This window comes from Gallus gallus, chromosome 1, assembly GCF_016699485.2.
Source record: "Gallus gallus isolate bGalGal1 chromosome 1, bGalGal1.mat.broiler.GRCg7b, whole genome shotgun sequence".
In the NCBI taxonomy this organism is placed as follows: domain Eukaryota; kingdom Metazoa; phylum Chordata; class Aves; order Galliformes; family Phasianidae; genus Gallus; species Gallus gallus.
Window position 1 is genome coordinate 31,020,627 of NC_052532.1, and position 17,694 is coordinate 31,038,320.

General features: G+C 36.4%; 1 protein-coding gene across 5 annotated transcripts in view; it reads right to left on the reverse strand.

Annotated features, from left to right (window-relative positions):
• SCAF11 (SR-related CTD-associated factor 11) overlaps positions 1–17,694 on the reverse strand; it is a 41,541-nt gene that overhangs the window by 14,975 nt on the left and 8,872 nt on the right. For 2 of the 5 annotated variants that reach the window (NM_001397916.1, XM_046937936.1), the window contains exons 2-8: positions 15,952–16,030; positions 14,960–15,114; positions 6,561–6,638; positions 4,978–5,075; positions 3,876–3,943; positions 3,218–3,264; positions 649–755 (exon numbers count right to left, since the gene is read on the reverse strand). In NM_001397916.1, coding sequence (NP_001384845.1) covers positions 649–755; positions 3,218–3,264; positions 3,876–3,943; positions 4,978–5,075; positions 6,561–6,638; positions 14,960–15,114; positions 15,952–16,012 — 614 coding nt within the window. In that variant the 5' untranslated portion in view covers positions 16,013–16,030. Of the gene's footprint in view, positions 1–648; positions 756–3,208; positions 3,265–3,875; positions 3,944–4,977; positions 5,076–6,560; positions 6,639–14,959; positions 15,115–15,951; positions 16,031–16,630; positions 16,899–17,694 lie in introns of those variants that run through there. The other 3 variants (XM_015281282.4, XM_046937933.1, XM_040695417.2) reach the window with 2 other exon arrangements.

Sequence of the window (17,694 nt, forward strand, 5' to 3'; positions counted from 1 at the left end):
TTTGTACCTCTTTTGTATGTATTGCATTTTTTCCATTTATGGATTTTTCATTTATAAACTTTTGAAAACATACCAACAGTATTCTTTTTATGAGGTCACATTATCCAAATAATGTTATTCTAAACTATTCCTCAGCTAGTCTTTTTCTCCTTTTAAAAAATATTTCTTGTGCTCCTTAAGTACTAGGTTCATTATGCAAAATTACTTTGTGCACACTGAAAGTGTTCCTCTTGGAGTCACCAAACAACAAAAAAACCCACAACTATTTCTGCTACAAAACAGGAGATTTATTGTTAGCTGTTTTACTAACTGCTCTAGTAATAGCAGGACTAGCCCTCTTCTATTCCAGGCTTCAATTTTGCAAGGACTTGAAATATGAGCTAAATTCCTATTAAATCAATGAAATCAAGAGCACAATCTTAAATATTTTATGCTGAATATATAGTAGGCATTGGGATGTTGATTTAACTGTACTCATTTTGAAGTGTTTGCAAATGTTTATCTTTTAACTGCTGATTTGGAACAAATACAAAAGCAGTAAAACTTCAAAATATTGCAAGGCAGTAATATACAGATAGAAGCAGAAGGAGCTATATTATCTACCATACAGTAACTCTAATTTTACTTTGAGCATTGGTATACACTAACCAGTCATTTCTACAGCTAAGAAAGGATTCTTCATTGCTACCAGTGGCTGGAAGCGTACTATAGAAACTAGTCCTGAAGCACTCATTCCAGCAGGTCTGTCTTCTGGTCTACAAAAAGACAACATGCAAAATGAAATAATCAGCATTTAATACATAAACATGCATTGAAATTAAACGTCAGCTACACTTCAGCTCAGAAAAAGCAGGTTCAGTATTAGCTCCACATCAAATGGTAATTTTGAGACTGAAGAGAGGAAATTTAGGATGCACTGTCTGCAAATAAAAATCATTTTTACAGGCTGTTCATAGTAAAATCTTCAGTGTTTCATTCAGAAATTATACATAAACGAGCCCACTATTTACTGTTTCACAATTCCCATTCCTGCTACCTAATGAACCACAGCAAAGACAGTTCAAGCACCTTTAAGACAGATCCCTTCTGCTCATTGCGTGCTTGATCTAAAGAAAACATGTAAGTAGCTAGGATTCTTCTTTACCTTTAGACAGAATTAGAAAATTCAAGGTTAAATGGTACGTCTGTTTACTATACCCTCACAGAGAGAAAATCCTCAGAATCAGCTTTATATCTCAACAGATACCACTTTTCATTTCAATAGTTAACAATACCTAACAAACCATTGTATGCGAATGCACTGCTTCTTGCACAGTGTTCAGTAAACAGCTTGAGTCTGCTGCTGTGCACTGGGCTGGCTACAAAAAAAGTCCTGAACAATAATCCTCCAGACAGCTCCCAGACTGACACGCTAATCTACAGTGACCTGCTTTTGCCATGTATCCTATCACCTCAAGGGCTAGCATCAACTGGAATTTGACTGAGACATTCCTATTCATTCCCCATCACCCATATTTTAACATGGGAACTTACAGAAAATATTTACTCCGAAGAAAAAATAAACTCTGTAGGAAGACATTCATTATTTATGTCTCGAGTACACAGTCATTTTTTACATGCTCTACGAAACTTTGGCACAGAAAGCTGGCTGAAAGTACCATTATCCATTTCATCACAGTAAGTTTCTCCTAAAAAGCTGTTTTAAACATGTTCTAAAGATGCTCTGGTTTTGAACATTAGCATTTTCCCCTCCATCAAAAAAAACACAAATGTTCCCAACTGTTCCATAGATATATTCATGAAGTGCAGTTAGGAAATGAGTGCCTTCCTTTCAAATGTTGAACGCGTAGTGGATAATTAAAGTAAGCACCATACATCCTCCCAAATTTTACTTCTCTTTATTCAGATCTTTTGTAATCTATACTGTTTGAGACAACACTACTGATCGGTACAATAAATCACAGAAGTTAGATACGGAAGCACTGATCAACCTTGAAGCTAAATTAGTGCTTGATCTACCACTAAGCACCACCCTCTCAGTCCCAAACCTCTTCAAATCAATGAAAGGCAACGTTAACTCTAGCTGGCAACATTAACAAAAATTTTAAATACCTGACTTGGGAGAGGGAGGCTGGAGCTAAAGAGAGCCTTATAACTGTGGTGGAGAAGAATCAAATGTGTGAGGGACTACTCAGGCCACCAGCTACAGAATGCTGCATGATATACTACATGCCCCTACACTACATGCAACAAGGCAGTAGGCAAAATAAGGACCTGAGCAGTTTTTCCTCTCAATTTTTAAACTTTAGGTAAGACAAAATCATGAACGCCAACGCTCACTCATACTTCAGAGAGATGCGGTGGATGCTCCGTCCCTGGAGACATTCAAGGCCAGGCTGGACCAGGCTCTGAACAACCTGACCTAACTGTGGTATCCTTATTCATCGCAGGGGAGTTGGACTAGATGGCCTTAGAAGTCCCTCTGAATTCTAAGGATTTTATGATTCTGAAATGAAATCAATTTCCTACAACTACCTCATGCAAATGAATTTACAGGTTAACTTCCTATGATCAGGAAAACACTGATCACTAAGTTGTGTGACAGAAACCTGAAATATTTCTGAAAGGAGGGAAAGCAGAAATCAAACAACAGAGCTTTTGTAGCTGCTTAAAAATTCCACTGAGAACATGCATTATATGCTAAAAATTATGAACAAAAATAAGAAACCTAGAAAAATAAGCATTCATAGAGAAATCTCCTATTAAAAATCAACTTAATGCAAACTAGAATGTCCATGGCTTATTCCTAACAAATTGGTTAATTACTCCTTTTCAAATTTTCATAAAAAATAACAAAAATTCTCACATCCTTCATACAATGATACTTAGGTTAACAGCTCGTAGCTGATCCCACCTTCTTTTGATGAATAAAGATGAAAGTAGGGTAGTTACAGTATTTTAAATGTGACATCCTAATCTAAACAAAATATTTACCACCTCAAAAATGTCTGGGAAAGAGAGAACATCATGTCAATCAGTATACTGTATTCTAATCACTTCCTTTACAACACAGCAAGATAAACTGAACAGTTTTGTATCATTCTAGAATTAATGAATATGGAGTTAACTTAAAAATAGGGTAAGAGGTTGTTTGAAAGATGCCTTCATGAAGAAAAACGTTTACAAATGTTTCATTATCAGAACCAACCTTGCTTACCTTTGCAGACAGAGCTTTCTTGCTTTGTTTGTCAGACAAAATATTACCTGTGTAAAGTAAGAAGCAAAACTGTGATCTAGACTTTAACATTTTAGTTCTTAATTGTTTGATAAAACTGCTAACACAACAGGATGTTAATAAAAAAGTATCTCAAGATGATTTGCAACATGTTTACACAACTTCAGTAAAAGTAAAGTCTTCACAATAATCGTTCATACATCAATCACTTCTCATTTCTTCTGATACTTGCTTACTTTCAGGAGTTATGAATACACAGAACAGTACCCATCAACTGAACCTCATAATACTGCTAAGTGCTTCTTGTTTCTGAACTCTCAGTAAAAAAAAAAAACTTCCTGGTCTTTGCTTACCATTAGCTGTGCATCAGCAATGCTTATATAAAATGACCTTACGCTGAAACTAAATACAATTCCTTTGTGACTGAAGTGGAAGAGGTAGTCTTTCCAGTAAAGCAAGTACAGTAGTTCCCGATATTGCAACTTTATTCTTCCAAGCTTCAATTCCCTGGCATTTGGTTTATATGTGCAAATATAAGCAATAATAATATAATATCAAAACAATAAGCACATCAAGAAAAGTAATTCAAGAGTTGTGCAATAAAAACGAGCAATTTCAGCAAACAGAACAAATAACTTACTGTATTTCTTCTTCACAGCTTTCCTCAATTTTGCTGCTAAGGGCCCTCTGTCTGAACATACAGCTCTTCTGCAACATTAACAGAAGATATTACAAAGCAGCAATGGGCAGACCTAAACTATGAGTTTATACACTCAAAATCAGTTTCTGATTCAAAGAATTTTTATTTCATGTTCATTAACCAACATTCTGACTGCTATTAAAGCCTAACCTTGTATCCTGAACATCATCTTGCATGTATTAAATGCTGAAGTGCTTTAAAAAGCTTAAAGATAGAAAAAAATCCATTTACACAACAAAATATAATTTCCTGTGTTAAATCTGAATGGTTAACCTCATTTGATTTCATGGTAAACTTGTGAGAGGAGTCACAACCTGCTGACATTAATATTAAAAGAATACAGAAGTCAAGAGTGATTCAGAGAGGTGAAACCATCAATTTTCTAGTAATAGTAATAATAAAAAAAGTAACTCACTTCCAGTTATCCTTTCTGTAGTGAAGTCTGATCAAGGACTCAGTATACATCATAAACTTGATGAAACAGTGACTTTAAATTATCACTATTTAGTGAATTTAGCTGTGCAATCTCAATCTTATGCAATACAACAGATGTGAGAACCAATTTTTTTCAAAACAGGAAAGTAATTTCCATACCTTCCTCTCAAACTCACTAGAATGAAAAAAGCTGTACACTACAACTGTTTAATGGCAAAAACGAACATCACTGAAGTTCATAATACGCAAGAAAAAAGGAACTGCCTGTTCAGATAACCAAATATAAGATGGTTGAAACATGTTCTACACATAAAATCTTATCTGAAATTGTATGAAATTTGTCAGATTTCCTTGAAAAAAAAAAGAGAACTACTTTCACATCTCAAAGTAAGAAATACATTGCTCCTGACTTATTGATACAAGAGTATTTAAGACGAAATTACATCAGCAAAAGTAGTAGAAGCTCAACTACCACTGCTGGAAATTTTTATACAAACTTTTTTATTATTATTATTATTTTAATTCCAGGGTGTATATTTCTGTGAGACTTCAACTTAGATTTTGGATAATCCAAATTAGAACGGTCTATATTAAGTGCACTACCAACCTCAGGAATCTTCTCATCTTTGCATGGTTATATTTTTCCTTATTCCAGGTACAGTATTCCTCCTCTTTCCTTCTCTTTTGCTGTTTTTCTACCTGAATCTGCATTGAAAAAATTAAGTCAGTCTGGTCTAGAATCTTAGTAAATACAGTATTCAAGTTCTCTTAAGGTCTACACAAAAAGCTCAAACAGAAGGACTTGAAACTATTCTTAAATCATTAATTTCTCCATCTCACAGTTCACAGATTTGAAGACTTTTTTCATTAAATGGAGGAAAAAAACCTTACATATTGATATATATATATAGACTATGCCAGAGATGCACAGTAATTCCTCAGCATCAGAACTCCCTGAACATTGTCTGCCACAGCAAGGATCTCAAGTCTATGCACTATCCCTCACTGAAAATTTGGTAGATGAAATTTTTTCAGTGACAAAGTTACTTCATTGGCTACATTTCCATTTCTTTCACTAGACATTTAATATTTCCTTTTTCTAGAATCTCAACTTCGTTACTTTTTTAAGCTATTAGTGTTCTACTTATGAATATCACAATGGGCATGCTGCCCATGTGCTGACATTGGCCCCGCTAACACTGACCACTACGTCAACAACTCTTAGTACACATTCCATCTGTCCCTACTGCTCTTTTTCAGAGTAGGGCCCTCATTCTTTGTCTACTTTTCATAATGCAGTTCTGTGAACAAAACCCCTTCAAACCAGATTTTGATATGGCCTTGAAACTCTTCCAAATGAAAACTTGAGTTTATCTGCCTTCAGCTGCTTCTGTGGTTCTTCAGAAATAAAAACAACAGAACATGCTACATATGGTTTTTGTTGAGAAGGAAACAGCCACGGCTGTTGCCTTGTTGCTCTGCAGTTGAGTACCTGGGGCTCTAGAAGCACAAGAAATGGCCAGGAGGAGTCCGTTTCCTAAGCACGGCCAGAAGCAAAGCCAGTAGCTTCAGAATTACTTGTAACCACAATTTTACCACAGAATCTCAAACTGTGCATAGAAATATCAGCATCTTTCCATGTATGTTTTCAAGCTAGTCTATCACTATTTAATTTTCCTGACTGATAACCTGCTCTGCACGGCAGTGATTTTCAGAACTGAAAGGTGAAAAGATTCAAAAATTTAGGCTAAGCAAGGCTTAGCATTAACTGACTCCTCCTTCATTCATTAGTTTTTGTCCCTGAATTGGAAACCATGAACATAAAAGATTTCTCTTAGCTAAGAAGAATATACAAGATCACATGCTTATTAATATAGTGCTTGTTTACATAGCCTAGTTTAAAAAAGTACTTGGAGATCAATTACTGTTGTTCTATTTCTGGATATATCAGGAATGCTCAAAAACAGTATGCAGTACCAATAACAACATTATGATTATTATTACTGTAAACATTTTGTTTGAAAAAATTATTAGAGTAATTCCTAGCTTCCAGTACCTAATATAAACATTACAGCTGTAATTATTTCATTATGGAGTCTTATTTAACACAGACATCAGAATAAAAGGCTGCAGCATAACTCACACTAATAGAGCTGAAGCCACATAAGAAAAAGTAGGCCTGAAACGTACCTTTATCTGATCTTCTAATGCACCAAGCTGACATACTGCTTGAAACGGTCTGCGATCAATAGGACATGAAGCCTGCGTCTGAAAAATTATTTTTCCCATTACAAAACTGATAGTAAGCTATGAAAAATCTCAGGTTTTGGCACTTTTATTCAATAATATAGTAGCTAACTGAACAACAGAAAATTAAATCCCTGGTAGGTAATGCTGGTTTTACACCAACGCACAAACGGCATCTTCATTCCTTAATGCTGAGCACGGAATACTAACAAACACCAGGAATAAAACAGTACATAACTACAGGACATAGGTGGGGACAGACGTCATACAGAGCAGTTTCACTTCTCAATTTCAGTCCTCTAACAAGTGTGGAGCTCACTGGCACATCTCCTGATGTCTGAGTTATCAAACTTTTAAATCCACCAGTATCTTTTTGACAGAAATCAAACAAGTCATTCCCTGCAAGTCAGTACTGCTTTGATCTCAGCTCAAACTTCCCAATCTTCCTTCCTTTCTGCCAGCAGCGTATTGTTTTCACAGTTCTCTGCTGCCTATTTAGGACTTTTCATATTTAGCCTTTGATGTCCATACCATTGTGGCACTTCCAATACTGACCCAGAAGCAACAAAACATTGGAAAGCTCCCACATACAGCCAAGAATCACAGTGCACTGCTGGTCTATTGCACGTTGCCAGCAAGTGTTGAAGATATAATTATCTTCTTGTGCTTACCAGTTCCTCCCTCAAGTACAATGAACAGTGGTGCAAACTGACACTATTATTTAGTAGCACTGGCAGCAATATAACTGAAAAATAAACAACAAAACTCCAAACAGCCCCCACCATCCAAAAATTCACATGAACAGAGGTAAAAGAGCAGAAAGAAACCAAGCTAAAACCAGAGTCAGTCCCCTTTCACACCCCTTCCTGTAATAGCACAAAACTGGACAGATCAAAAGCAAACAGGTAACATCTTTGCTCCACTCACGCATCTATTTGAATGCACTACTTCCTCCCCTTTCTTGCAGTCTGCACAGAGAACTGACTCCCATGCTTAAAACAGCTCAAGTTTTACAAAATACTTTGCAACAGAGTGAAACAGAAGGTTATTTTATCCTACAGTTACACTCAGAAGAATAAAATACTAATAACAACAGAAAATTCAACTAAAACTTGGCCCAGTTGGATGACAGAATCCACTCTCAGAGAAACCCCTATGAAACCAGATACTAGCTTTTCCTGCTACAGAATCATTTATTCATTTTACTTTCATATACATGTCTGTTGGTCTTCTCAAACTCCAGCCTTCACTTTAGGAGCCATTAGCAGTGCAGTTCTGAAGTCTTAAAAAAAAGAAAAAAACAAACAACAAATCCAAACACAAAACAAAGAAAAACCAAACACCCACAAAACTCTACATAAAGCCTTCAGCTCTAATTAACTCACTGCACAAGAACCAATATATGAAGTGTATTATTTCTGCCCTGAAGAGAACTATAACCCTACTTTTTTATGTATGAAAGTAAAATGTAGTGTTAGAACTGCAGAAGCAATTATGAGAAACTTGCATGTGAACTCTGCCCTGAAGTTCAGTGACGAATTCCTAATCTTTTCATCAGGACTTTTCATTTTCCAGTTGATTCTCTTCCTTTCTCCATTTCAGAGTGCTCAACTTCCTTATGATTCATGTAACCCAGTCCCCAAAACCTTGAGCATTTGGACAGCTTCCAATTTCAACTGAAGTAGATGGAACAGTTAAACTGAATTTAGAAAAAAACAGTTTAAAAAAAAAATGACCAGACAGGGGTACTTGGATGAACAATTTGTCAAACAGGACAAGTTAAAGTCCTTACCTTCTCCTTATGAAACTCCAGTATTTTATCCCACCTGAAAGCTATTCCCCTACTGTGGGACTTTTGATTATTCCTGCTATGTTAAAATTAGCATACTGGGCAACTAAGCAAGATCCCTAAGGGCTCAGATTACAACAGGTTTTGTCCTGTAGTGAACGTACAGCTACCCTGCAGTAACGTGGTGCTCAGCTGGCATATCTGGCAGTATGAACCTGCTGCAAACTTCCCATTAAGTACTTCCATTCATACATGTATTTATGACTGTCAAAGACAGGAGGATGCATAGTTTTCCTAGTAATTCTCAGTCCCATTTCCAGATTTAGATTAACTGAAAGTTCAGTTTTTGCAAGACAGTATGTATAAATTCAATGTCAAAACATGAATATTAACTTATGCTCGCAAGTTTACATCACAGTAAGTTACGTTTATTCACAGCAATGACATATCATGGAATGCTGAGTGTTACTAGCAGCAGTTAAGTGACAAGCATTTTTACTCCACTAGGAAAGCATTCACATGACCAGTTTTTCCTGGAGAAATGCTTAACAGTTACATACTGTTACTGTTAAAAGAGAGGAAAACTATCTGGAAGAATCAAAAGCTACAGTTAGGCTCAGATATGTTCAGAAATACCAGATGTTGTTTCTACTCCTACCCACTTGCTCTTCATAGCTCTAGAAATATCTGACAGTTTGCACCACATCCCAAGAGAACTCTCAGGAAAAATTCCAGAAAAGACAGTATAGTCTCAAGTGCATCACTGCCCTGTGTTCCCCAACAGGGTATAATTGTCAGCAACCATGAAGAAATCCAGGTTACTTTGTCTATACTACACTTTTGTATAAACACGCATCAGTGGAAATGGAAGCAAAAAAAAACCAACCAACCAACTTCTGCCCTTTTTCCCCAATAGCAAGGCCAAATTTATGCTACAGGAAGAAGTTGGGGAGTAAGAAAAAATGGCTACACCCTTACAATAAGAAAGCAAGAAAGCATGAAGAGTGGCGGCCTTCTACTCATCCCTGGTGTTATTTCTGAGAAGATGGCTCAGAAGACAAAGGTGACATCAAGACATCCTTTTATTCAAGGCAAGTCAGCCCTTCCTCTCTGCTGAAGTTTCTATGCAGGAAACATTATGAACAATAATGAATGTATGCCATCCATCTGGGGGGAAAAATACCTAAGAAAAATAGCCACTGATACAGAATGAGTACACACAGTAGCTCTCACTTTTATTGTGCAAAACAGGGTGTGTGTATCACAACCTTAGAAGAATTATAATTCCATACAATATCTTAATTTAACATAGATATCTAAAACTTGGAACAAAAAAGAACACGTACTTAATACAACCGGACAGCCAATATTTGCAAGTTCTATTCCCAACACTACCTGGAGAAAAAAAGTAACACAGCACACCGTTCAAAATATCTGTTTTATTCTCTACATGAAACTACCTTACAGTTTTCACATTAGAACTGGTAACTCTGCAGCAACCCCTTCTTTCACCTATCCTGTGAGATCTGAAGAATTATCTTCATACAGCACATAAGTATTCACAGAACCTGTAACTCCCTGAAAAGCACCTGCACCTGTTCCTAAGTTCTCTGAAAATACATTCAATAGTATTTTAATTGCTTCTGATGATCCTCTAGCAAAATCCTGCTTTAGCTCCACAGGTGTAACTTGGTATTCAGTGTTCTTTAAATTACCACAAAACAGTAATCTCTAATCTGAAAGAGTAAGTGTCCCTTATTTTTAAAAGCATCACTTCCAACAGCATTTGAACAAAGTGATGAAGACAAAGGCTGAAGCAGTCATAAGTCTTGGGAATTCTTAGGAAGCTACTCAAGTTCAAATTAACCCAAACAGTTCAGAAAACATTCCTCAACAACTCTGCCTCCACCTTCAGTGATACGAGAGACCACGACATACATGCAGTGAGAAACACCTCTTCACATTTGGATGAAAAGATGACATCAGGAAATACACTGTTTTCTAGAAACAAGTCAAGACCCAGGATGATTTTTTTTCAGTTCACTTGAAATGATAATAAAAACTCCAAGCAACAACCCCCCCCCCCACACACACACAAAATACTTTCAAAGCTCCTGTAGCCATGCTTTAGAAAAAGTACCATAACTACTGAAGCTTTCTTTTTTCAGAAATATCACTGCTGAAAATGAAGATACAGAGCACATAAGGACAGATTCCAGTCTCAATATCTAATCAACACACTAATTAGTTACTATGTAAATAGCTGTTTTTTCTCTACTAAAGGCATTCCAGCTGGGAGCTTTTATTTCTTATCCAAAATAGTCATTTGTTGCTTTTATATCCCATATTATATTGACAAGGACTAGTGGAATAGTGGCTGTCTTTAGGAAAGGATAAAATCACTCATGGACCTGTAAGGATTTGTGAAATCATGAAGAACTACTATGTCACTGTGCTTCCTTTAACACTATCTTACTGGGAGAACTTGAACCCAAGCTCAAAAACATCCACACAGTTTTACACTGTACTTCCCTAACACCTTCATAAGCTGTTGCATGAATGTACTTCACTTGATAAATCTGCCAAGAAAAATGATGCATCAGAGAACGTGTAATTTGAAAAGAACATGCAGTTAGGAAAAAAGAAGTCTAGGTTTTCCACAAGGACTTGTAAAAAGTTTTTCCTCAGATGCACTGTCTGTGTATTCATGACCTCAATCGAGAAGCTTTTTTGTTATTTTTCAGGCTTAGGGTTTTTTTTTGAACACACTGCATATTCAGTTCATGCATATAGCCCTAGTACTGCCCACAGTGCTTTGCACTGCAGCAGATCACTGTGGAACACGATGCCACGTAAGCTGCTTTCTCCCTATATTCCTTAGGACAAAAGAAATCCAGATCAGAAAGAACACTAATTAAGAATTCCAGTTACCATACAGAACACTTCAAAATAAAACAAACAACAAAGAAGTAACGACCGTTCTAAGATTAGAACACCTGCTAGAAATGTAATGCAAGTGAACTCTGTGCAAATCACTGAGGTTTTTTTTTGCTGTTCTTTTTCTTCTTTGGACTGACGTTGCACAGAGTCTGCTTCAATGTGCTCCAAAGCTTTGGAGAACTTACAGCTAAATGTACTCCATTTCCAAGCTCTCCAGATAAGAAAAAAAATGAATGAGAGAAGCCAGGCACAAAGATCAGGAGAGATATGCTTACTAGGGAAGGGCCATTAAAAATCAACATCTCTCTTGCACAGTAATGTTGATAAAACAGAAAATGTTCAATCTTTTTTCAGCACTCTTTTCCTCTCATGACTGCTCATAAGAAAAATTACTAGAAGAGCAATTATTCAGCATATTTATTAGCACTCTGAAGAACAGAAGGGAAGTTAAATGCCTACAAAAAAGAAGAGTAAATGTTTTATGTCCCTTAACTTAAAACTGTCACCTTTGACTAGAATACAAAATAGCAAAGAGTTTTCCTTTAATGCATGCAGGCACGATAACCTTGCTGCTACAGAAGCTGTCTTAGCAGAAGTGATTTTGCAGATACTTTTGTTATCTGATGGACATAAATACCTAGTCAATCTCCTTTAAGCTTTAATGCATTCAGACCTCCCGTAGAAACTAGAACATGTGCTTACCCATTTATAGCTTTGACCTGTTTTTACTAGTTGTATGAAACAGGGAACGTGTACATTATTACTTCCCTTGATGTAACACAACCATACTGACAGTATTTGAAGACTCCAGAGGAGTTTTTATGTAGGCAGAACAATATTATCATGCACATGTTCCTTATACTGAAGGTAACCCTTACACTTTCCTTCAGCACTCTCACTGAATGCCGAGTCTGAAGCCTTAGCTTCAGATTTAGGCATTTAAGTTCTCTCTACTTTGCATGATTGTCTGACAACCATACTGAAAGACAAAGCCTCAAGCTTCGAAGTCTACATTAGTAAATTATGGTGTTAGCTTACAGAGGAGAGTGACAGCAAGCACAGGATGAATGACAGTTACACTAATCTTTGCATACTTACTGAGAACACTCCCTGCCACTTCACCTCTTTCAGAAGCTCTTAAGAGGGAGAGCACTAGTTAGCACGGTCAGAGGCACAAAGGATGACATTCTAATAGCATAGGAGAGTTTAACTAACTAAACTGCAGTGCTACTAAATATCCAGATTTAGTCATTGGGAGATCATGTATCTAGTGTTCTGTGGCAAATATCCTACTTCAGCCTTTCATGGAATCAATCAGCAGTAATTCACTTAGAAGGAACAAAAAAACTCAAACTTCATCTTAAAAAGTAAGATCTTCAGAGCTGTATGGCTGCTGACTGCAGTAAGAAAACCCGCTGGTACAGGACACATCCTGTAGTTGTAGTACTGGAAGTCTTTCACAATTAGAAAAACAAAATGGCAAACATGCCCTTCATCTCTGCCTGAACTACCCCGGTTTCAGTTAGGATCCACACAGGCACATAAAAAAGCCATAAACTCTCAGAAAAACAACCACCACGTGCAATTTGATTATGTACAATTATATTTCAAACCCTAGGTGCAACAAGGATAGAAAAATACCCAACTTGAACACAGACTGCTGACAAGGTTGTTGAGTATATGGAGTACAGCTGTAGTTACATAACAGCACAATAAGAATATAATAATGAAGCAAAATTTCTGAGAGTTTTAGGCTTTTTATTTTTAACTGTTCTCCAATGCTCACAGAAAAAGGAAAATTCTCATGAAACCTATTTATTTATACTCAAGAAAAAATATTCACTCCTTAAATGGCACCTGGTAGCATATTTTTAAACGAGCAGGTAGTTTTGAAATCTTAATTACTCAGAAGGACTTAAAATGGCTATTAATTATTTAGTTCTTGACTGATCATTAACAAAAACTACCAGAGAAAGCAAGCCTTATGCAACAGGTTTCTCCAAAAGGAAATAACTATTTACATGCTATTTAGTAACACACAGCACACTTCAAGTGGACACGTGCTTGTAATTCTATCAGTTCAAGCTAGAAAACCTCATCTGTTTCTCAGAGGCAAAGCCTCTTCACATTTATCACAGAGTTTTAACACACTTAAAGACTAAATTATCACTTTAGGGAATATGATTTCATGCACTGAACAGGTCCAGCATCAGAGGAAGGGTGGCTGGTTTTACCCATCAATTGTCATATGTAGAAAGAAGCACCATAAGCCTTATGCAGCATTAAAAACAATCCCCCACTATTTCTATGGCATCACATCCAGTTCACCTGTCAACTCTTAAAAGCAGAAGTTACTTCTATTCTACTTGTATAGCATTTCATGCCAAAATAAATTTGACATGACAAAAACTTTAGAAGAGTTGGCAAGTGAATGATACAGAACAAAAAGTTGTTTTTCTCATTGTCTATCAGATGCTTTTAAGCCCACCTTGAGCACACTGGAATGCAGCAACAAGCCTTCAGCCTACCGTACTGCTTCCTCTGTAATGTCACTGCTGACTGCCATTCAGCTGCCATAATAACTACCAGCTAAGGAAGTCAGGATTAAGTTTTGTATGAGAATTTCCTGTTCACTGCTAAATAAAAGCATTAAAATTAATCATTTGCAGAACAGAAAATCTGACAATAGGAGACTTAAGTTTGTCACCTGCTCTGTGATTACAAACTAAAATTTCATCTAATAACTTTTGACAGTATGAAGCCCACATAAAATCTTAAGAAATTATCTGTGATACTGTCTACCTCTGGTAATAAAAGAACACAAAAACTAAGGTTAAAAACAAGTTTAAAAGTACACATGCATATTGCACGTATAGGCACACACACAACAACCTTTCTACAGGATAAGCTAAAATAACCATTCAGTGCAGAAAAAATCTATTGCAAAGAAACCAGGATCTTCTATAACCAATAACCTATTCAAGAGTACAAAAGAAAGACAAAGTAGCAACTCAAAGACTTAATGCACTGTTTACAAGACACACACTGATGAAAAAGGGGATTAAACAGGATGAACAAGAATTTGTTCAAACAAGCAACTTCAAGGTTCTAACCCTATCTACGAAGTTACAGCTCATCTGATTTTACTATTCTGAATATCACTCAAGCCTTTTAGGAGAATTCTAGAACAGTCATGGTGTTACCAGACTTGTATTGTAAACCAACATGAAAAAACCAACTAGCTTCAGTGTTAAGAGCTCACAGTGTGAGAAGCAGCACATAACTAAATAAGATTAAGCTTGACTGACACTGCGATATTATGACATGTACGTTATACTATCTGATTTTCCAGACAGCCATTGTTGCTTTTTACTGTTCCTTAAATCCCTAAACCATTAATAAGGCATGATGCCCAGTAGAAGCCAAACACAAAGTACTACATCACATTAAGAAGAAAGTTTCCCACTGATCTATTTATAAGCTGGTCATTCAGACACTTCTGTATGGAGTTAGACAGTGTAGCTTTCTTCCTTAAATAAAAAAGAAATCTATAACTATTGGACACAATGCAGCTTAATAAAAGAAAAACACACACTTTGCTTCCCAGTCTTACCTCAGCCCATTTAAGAATACAAGTCATGCAGAAAGTATGACTACAGTTCTCAGGAAAACCAATCTCCTGTTCCAGAAGGCAGTTCAGACAGATGGGGCATGTGTCACCGTCATGTAATAAAGTAGAACAGGAACAGCTTTCTTCCATTTCTTCACCTGGTATTATTAACATTCACACTTAGAATTTTTGTCTGTTTTTGAAACAAAGTCCTTGTAGATTTCAGTAACAAGGTAATAAAATACAACTGCGCAGAAAGAAGCAAATTAATCACATTTTCAAGTCTATTGCAGTCAACATGCTGACCAGAGGAAAAGTTACAAGCATATATTTCAGGTGAAAAATATTGCACGACATTTCATAGAATGCTGTGCCATGATTTACCATTAAAACAAAGGAAAGTTAGCTCCAGGATTACTTTGTGATGCTTTCCTAATGTAAGTACTTCCCACTGACTGTGAAGTCATTTACTTATTGCTTTTCTGAAAGCTCCTCATGTAACTGCACTGTGTCCACGAAATATATTATCCCAGTATATCAGATATTCATCTTTGTATATACATACTTTACCTTCAGTTTTCCACTTTAAGAACTATTTTAATCCAGACGTGCTCAGATATTTACCTAATAATGTACATTTCACAAAAAAATGGGAACAACTTTTATTTAAGTTGGAAATTATTTTTATAATGCCAACTGAGACAAGAACTCTTCTTCAGTGATTTTCACTCTAAGTTCATTATTTTTTTGAGTAACTGCTGCCATTTCTACTTTTGTTCTGCCACTAGAAGTCAACAAGTAAAACCCAGAATTCACAGGAAAGGATAAGGGCACTTCAAAGGCCAAAGAAAAATATTATGTTGAGATAGTGGTTATGTTTACACAACTTCTTTCAGAACAAGCAGCATACCAATTGAGGAACAAATTTAAAGTCTAACCTTTCACAGCTTGAACTTGAATAATATAACTTGGATGTTTTTATACACAGACTTTACCTTCCATGCCTTCATGCTTTTGACCCTCTGTATCTTGAATACACTGCTTTTTGTTCCTCATCTTCTTATAAAACGTAGTCTGGAAAACAGAAACAGTTTACACAGTTCATTTATGCTGCAACTTGAAGATAAAAATGACCACTATGGATATAATGAGCGCTCTCCATTTCATTACACTCCGTAGACTAGAAACACACAACATTAAGAGCCAGATACACATCATTTACAGTCTGTTTGCCATTTATGAGTATCATTAATACTGTCTAGCAACTGGTACTTCCAACTTGGAAATTGTTTTTGTGCAACAAATGCAAAGTTCTTGCATGTTTTAAGCCTGCCAACAGTGCTTCAACTTTTGAAAGTTAAACACACTAATAAGCTTCTACGTAAACCACTCCATTTAACACTGCAGAAATCTCTTTAAATTGTCCTTCACAAATGGTTGAAGCAACCAAATTAAGTGCTGAAGAAGGAGAAGAATTAGTTGCTTTCCATCCCTAGCATAACAGTAGTAGTTGCAAGGAAGCAAAATGAAAGCAGCTTATGTTTGCTTGCTTCTTGCTTTTGTTACAAATTTGGAACTATTAACATCCAGGAAAGAAGGAAGGGAAAGCTGTAATAACAAGAGACCATTTCATCTGTGCTTGTCAGTGAAGTACAGGGAATAGCAAGGACAAACCTTTTAAGTGCTATCCAAAGGAGTTGTACAGAAGAACAGCATGGACAGAATATCTTTGGGATCCACATCATACCAGCTAAAAAAAACTTGATACTGCACAATTAAGCAGCAAGTCTATGTTCTTTGGATGACTTATCTACATGCAGAATGAAATACGCTTGGAAAAACATCTACATTGAGGTCTGAATCTCTTGCATTTCAAACCCTGTAGTCACACTAGACATGCTATAAGCACCCTAAGTTCCAACCCAACAGCCCTACAGGGACCAGCAGTTTTGTTCTGAACTCTATAAAGCCTTTTAATCTTATTTAAAAGGACAAATTAAAGCTTCACAAACGACTGAATGAGAATGACCAAGAATTACTATATAAGCACTCAGACCTGAGGCAAACTTGCTGGTATTTCAAGCCCTACTCTTTAATGGCTTTACTGAAAAAAGCATCAGGAAGAGCTGAGAGCACCACCACCACATTTGTCATCTAAATCCCTATGTTGCTTAAAAGCTACACTGGTTTTCGCTTTATTACTTGGATATCTGGTAGTGGGAGAGGCAGAATCTGTCTCCTAAAACTTTTCTTCTGATCGAGTCCTTATTGTTTGGTCTTTGCAGTAGCAAGTGCCTTAATGAACCCTCTGTTTAAAAACAAAAACAAACCTGAGAAATTAGATGATCACAGACGGCCATCACATAACACATTCCCTGCTTTTGTAGGCAGTTCAAGAAAGCAGGGCTCTGATCTATGTGTCCCAAACATAGTTCATTAAAGAAATGGTCAAAACTGTGAAACTAATTAGAAATCTGTAGTTGGAATTCTAAATGTCATCAGTGTTCCCATTAGAAACTACTTAAATTCTCCTCCCAGAGGAACATTATTCAAGTCAGCTTGCAGAGGGAAGGAAGAATAAGAGAAAAAAAATCTAAGGAAATTAATAGTGATGCATTTATAGTGGTGTAACAACTGACACATGAAGTCATCACACTTCTGCTTCTTTTCACAAACTTTCTTTATGCCCAGTAAACAAAATGCAGTAACTAGATATAGTCATCTTCCAGTAATGGTCT